At 40.9% G+C, this 5,655-nt stretch overlaps 1 protein-coding gene across 2 annotated transcripts; it reads left to right on the top strand.

Moving 5' to 3' along the window:
• The first annotated feature begins 710 nt into the window (after nucleotides 1-710).
• Nucleotides 711-5,283, top strand: LOC147624269 (aldehyde dehydrogenase family 2 member B4, mitochondrial-like). Of its 2 annotated transcripts, XM_086819240.1 has the most exons (10): nucleotides 711-930; nucleotides 1,574-1,716; nucleotides 2,828-2,981; nucleotides 3,196-3,425; nucleotides 3,642-3,731; nucleotides 3,886-4,059; nucleotides 4,149-4,286; nucleotides 4,370-4,507; nucleotides 4,623-4,684; nucleotides 4,780-5,283. In XM_086819240.1, exons 1-10 carry the CDS (start codon nucleotides 825-827, stop codon nucleotides 5,051-5,053), a joined length of 1,509 nt encoding a protein of 502 aa, XP_086675366.1. In that variant the 5' UTR covers nucleotides 711-824; the 3' UTR covers nucleotides 5,054-5,283. The 2 variants fall into 2 exon arrangements, with proteins under 2 accessions (XP_086675366.1, XP_086675368.1); XM_086819242.1 differs by lacking the exons at nucleotides 711-930; nucleotides 1,574-1,716 and adding an exon at nucleotides 2,094-2,152.
• Nucleotides 5,284-5,655: the final 372 nt, after the last annotated feature.

The raw sequence follows: 5,655 nt of genomic DNA on the forward strand, positions 1-5,655 counted from the left end.
AAGACCACTCTTGGACTCTAGTACCGTCACCTAATAACCATGTTACAACTTACTATGCCATAGGAGTGCTAGAAAAAAATCGTCCTTTAGTGTAGTTTGCACTGGTTAAAATTAAAAAAAGCTATTAAATTTACTCGTATCTTTACAAAAACCGAAAAAAATTATAAGTTTTTAGTTATAAAAACCAGTTAATAATAATGAGATTTCGATTCTTGAATAGGGAAACCACATCAAGTGCTTGTTCTAGTGGTTGATGGGGAACCTGGAGGTACCAAGTTTGATCCCTGGCGACTAGACACCGGATAGTTACATTGCCCTCGCTTTGTAGAGGATATGAGGGGTTCTCACGAAATCCTTTGCTCCCTTTTTGTAATAGCCAAAATTTTAAAAAGAAACCGACCCTACACAAAGTTCCAACTTGTCTTTTTTCAATGTGGTTGGGAGTCCTGACTCCTGAGAAAACTTTTTCAATAACACTTTTTGACCAAATGTAAGCACACCGCGACACGTGACGTTTTTGTAGACAGTAAATAATGGCTAAAGGACGGTTTTTTCTGACACTGGTTAGGTTACCCTAGACTCTAGAGTCTAACTATTAGCAAGACCAAAAAGTAACACGCACGTTTTTGTGGACTAATGGGCTAAATGTTACTGAAGTGGTCGGTGGTAGTGTTTACTGTGATAGGTGGGCCGCACGCGTCTTCTATGGAGGGGGAAAGAAACAAAGGATTGGCTATTAAATTGGGGAGATTGGAGCACTTTTTACATATTAGGCCTGCCTTACCCACCACAGTTTGTGCAGATCACAAGTTAGCTAGTTGACGATGGCGCCTCCTTCAGCTTCAGCTGAAAACTCAGAGCTCAAACCCCAAGTTGAAGTCAAGTACACCAAGCTCTTCATCAATGGAGAGTTCGTCGATGCTGCCTCAAGTATAGCTTTCACATGTTCAAGCTTCTGATTTACTTTTTTAAAGATAATAAATAATAATGGGTACCTCGTATATTTCCTTACATTAATCTTCACTGGTATCAAAGCAGGTTTACTTGGCTCTCACCTTCTTTTCATCTTCTCCTAGTTGTCAGATTTTTTTTAAATTTTAAAATCAACCCAAATACTCTAAGTTATTCACTGTTATTAAACCATTAACTATATGAATATGGGTTGTTTAGAATTTCATGCATGTCTACTCAATTTTCAACTTTTGGGCAGTGCTCATATAATGTGGTTTGGAGTGTAAATTTTCCGACTAAAATCTAGAAATCTCAGTTGAAATTCGACCTTTAATTTTAAGGGTTGAAATTTATACATTTCAGTTATAAATCTCTGCATTTGTACCATTTCTAATGATATTCAACTCTAAATCCTCCTTAAACTTAAACATTGCCTTTAATTTTAAGAGTAAAAAAAACACTTTTTCGAGCACTGCTTCGAGTAGTCCACTAAACTCAAATGCAAGTTGAATGCGATGTGTTTAATTATGCCAAATGGTTGTTATCAGCGATTTAACATGGGCGTAGATGTTCATGACTGCTTTGACACGTTTTAGAGTTGCGCTATGTTTTGTGTTGGCAGAGAAGACTTTCCAAACGTTGGACCCCAGGACAGGCCAAGTGATCGCAGATGTGGCTGAGGCTGACAAGAATGATGTGGACATTGCCGTGAAAGCCGCGCGGAAGGCCTTTGATGAGGGTCCGTGGCCGCGGATGACCGGTTATGTAAGTAATCTTGCATGTTTGTCTATTTCAAATCATTCATTAGTTTGGGACGTACAACCGCCGGTTAGCTAAACAAACATTTATGGTCCATGGCTATGGTGGAGAATTCCACCTTAATCTCTTTATAATCATAGTTAAACATAAAATGAGACCAACGATAATAGACCATGTCCATGGACTATCATTAATAGACCATGCCCATGGACAATATTAATGATAGTGTGAAAGGGGTGGTCAAGAGAGCATTCTTTCAAACCAGCAGGCTTTCTTACTTCCCTGAAATGAATATATCACATTTTCCCTTTTCTAGCAGTTTACTCTATTATGCATCAAGATTTTGATTTATTTTTGCTTATGGGCGCGTAGACAAGTTGGTAGAAAGGTTGGGTTCCATTACAAGGATCCGAGTTCAATACCATCAGGCTGCGCGATGTGGGTATGTGTTGTAAGCTGATATATATATATAATTTGATTTATTTTTGTTTGAAGCCTACTTGACCCTAGGACCTGACCTTGTGGTCATGATGTCCCATTGTGCCATCATGACACCCATTCTCTCATTGTACATAGTGTTTGGGCATGGTCACTGTAAGCATGATTCGTGGATGTCTCAGATGCATGATGCCATAGTCTCATTGTACATAGTGTTTGGGCATGGTCACTGTAAGCATGATTCGTGGATGGATGTCTCAGATGCATGAACTGTGTCATCATTACTCACTAGAAGGTGTTGGATATGGCCTCGTTATACACGAGTGTTATGGCCCGGTGTCATCACTCGCTAGAACATGTTGGCTTCGGCCTCATTGCATGATGCCCTTTTGTGGCATTGTGTTGTGCTGTGGTCATCATGACATATAAGTTTTACAGGTAAAGGCTTGATAAATGAACAAGGTTTTGGATATTGTGTATCCCCTTGTCATTATCATGACTTGCTAGAAGATGTTGAAGATGTTGAATATGGCTCCAGGGCATGATACCCCCTTGCGGTATGATGTGTGTTGTCATTATGTTACATTAGCTTTGCAGGTACGGGCTCCAGAGTCTGTACAGAGTGTTGGTTATTCCTTTATCCTAGATTTTTGATGGTAGTGCTTGGTGTTTTCTTCAGCAAAGGGGCAGAATCCTGTCCAAGTTTGCCGACTTGATGGAGAAGCATGTTGAGGAACTGGCTGCTTTGGAGACGCTTGATAATGGTAAACCACTTGATATATCCAAGCATTTGGATGTGCCCATCTCGGCAAAGTTGGTTCACAGCATAGCAGGTATGGCATCAAAAATCCGTAGGGAGTGCTCTTCATGCTGAAACTCAAAAGGGTGCTGTGCGTTTTTCGATAATAGCTTCAAGACATATTGCACGGACAATATGTCAATGCACACCTACAAGTGTTGCCGGAAATCTTTGTTTTCATGGACAACACTTTGCTTTTTTGAGGTTGATTTCTTGACACTGCACATGGAAATGTGTTTATTGGACAGGATGGGGTGACAAGATAGCTGGAAGTACATACAAGCTGGATGGCCCATACCAAGCCATTTCTCTTTATGAGCCCATTGGAGTTGCCGGAGCTATCATCCCATGGAACTTCCCCATTTTGATGTTTGTGATGAAGGCTGCACCGGCTCTTGTTTCGGGGTGCGCGCTTGTGGTGAAGCCTGCTGAACAGACTCCCCTCACCGCACTTTACCTTGCAGGCCTTGCAAAGGAGGTCAGTACATGACTATTAATTTTTGCTATCATGGCGGCCAAGAAAATATACAAGGTTCTAGAAGGCTCTAAAACGTAGAATGTGTGACTTTAGAGACAAGGTTCAAGAAGGTTCTAGAATGTGTGAAAGGACAAGTGTTATATGTGCGAGTATGTGTATATGTGGTGTTTAAAAGGATACAAATCTTACTAGCATTGTTTATATGCCATTTTGCAGGCGGGTGTACCACCTGGAGTCTTGAATGTTCTACCTGGTTTTGGACAGACTGCAGGTGCAGCTATTTCAGGTCACATGGATATCGACAAGGTAAATTATTCACTGGAAGCATGACTCAGGGGAGGTGATGTGATAAGTTGAAGCTTAAGCTAATGATTGAAGTCAAAATTGTATTGGTGTTTGAAAGGCTAATGAGCTTATTACGGTGGGGCTCCATCGGGTCTTTCTTGATGGTGATGGGTAGGTGGCTTTCACTGGATCCACAGAAGTGGGTAGACTCATAATGCAAGCTGCTGCCAAAAGCAATCTGAAGCCTGTTACACTGGAATTGGGTGGCAAGTCTCCTCTTGTCATATGTGATGATGCAGACATCGATGTAGCTGTCGAACTCGCGCACTTTGCACTCTTTTTCAACATGGTGTGTAGAGGGCAACTACTCTACATTGTATTATCAACTTGGTTCTTTTATGTCACATCTTTCTCACTGAAATGAGGTGGATCATGCAGGGGCAAGTCTGTTTTGCAGGCAGCCGAATATTTGTGCAAGAGGGCATCTATGACGAGTTCTTGAAAAAGGCAGCCGAGAGGGCAAAGAGGCATGTTGTCGGGGATCCATTCAAGAGTGGGGTGGAGCAAGGTCCACAGGCATGTTCTTTTATGTGCAGTGATGCTAAACACTTCTTCTATATCGAATCACAAATAATTATTTGCATTTTACTTGTTAGCAGGTGGACCAAGCTCAGTTCGACAAGATTTTGAGCTACATCCAAAGCGGTAAAGAAGAGGGGGCAAAGATTTTAACTGGTGGAAACAGATTTGGAAACCAGGGTTACTTCATTGAGCCGACAATCTTTGCAGATGTTCAGGTAAAGAGGCACATACTAGAGCTCGGGCATTGGAATTCTGTATAAGAGGCACACACTAGATAGAGCTCAGGCATTGGAATTCTAGCTTTATGTGTAACTTCTCATGTGGATGCAGGATGGCATGAAGATTGCTAAGGAGGAGATATTTGGACCAGTAATGTCTGTCTTGAAATTCAAGTAAAATCTCCATCGTGATTGCATGCTATATGTTGATACCTATATAATCACCATGTAAGAGAGCTTAATGTCTGTATGGGGATGGTTATATGCAGGACATTGGATGAGGTTGTGAAGAGGGCCAATGACACCATGTATGGTCTGGCAGCTGGGGTAGTGACCAAGAACATCGATGTGGCAAATAGACTATCCAGATCTATCCGGGCAGGCACGGTTTGGGTGAATTGCTACCATGTCTTTGATGCAGTACTGCCTTTCGGAGGTTACAAGATGAGTGGGTTCGGGCGCGAACAAGGCCTCCATGCTGTCCTCAACTACATGCAGCTCAAATCTGTGGTTACGCCCCTTCATGACTCCCCCTGGCTCTAAGACGCTCATATACCAGGGTTGATTGAAGATTTAGTTATATTTAGATTTAAGTATAACTTGTTAAAATGAAAAGGATTGATGTAACGCAGTAAAAATAATTTCCTCAGCTACACGTTCTGTTATTAATGTGTAAATGTTTACCTCCCAACCTTTAATCTTTATTTTAATCATACTGAAATGGAGCATTATGCTATTTTTTTTGAATGCATAAAGAGAGTTGGAGAAGTTAACATCATCATGCCTTGTACATGATTGGGCTAATGTCTCTCCAACCTCCTGAGTAGACTACCTACTCCATTAAACATGTCAAGAGATGGGGTTGGTTGACTTTTTTGGATGGAGCCCCGGTCAAACATTTGCATGTTTGGTGTGTTTGAATGAGTTCAGATTAGATTTTTTGACTTTGCATCATGTTTTGCATGTGCATTGCGCAATAATTCTACTTCTACTTTAGAAAAGATTATATTGGTAATGGAGGAGAGGGTGTAGAAAGGGTATGTTCGTAATGCTAAGGATTACGAACACAAAGGTAGAGTTTAGAATTGTATGTATCGGTAGCTTGAATCAAACCTAATATTATATAGTGTAATGAATATATTTGA

This window comes from Cibotium barometz, chromosome 25 (assembly GCF_041138505.1).
Source record: "Cibotium barometz isolate CiBa-2024 chromosome 25, ASM4113850v1, whole genome shotgun sequence".
NCBI lineage: Eukaryota > Viridiplantae > Streptophyta > Polypodiopsida > Cyatheales > Cibotiaceae > Cibotium > Cibotium barometz.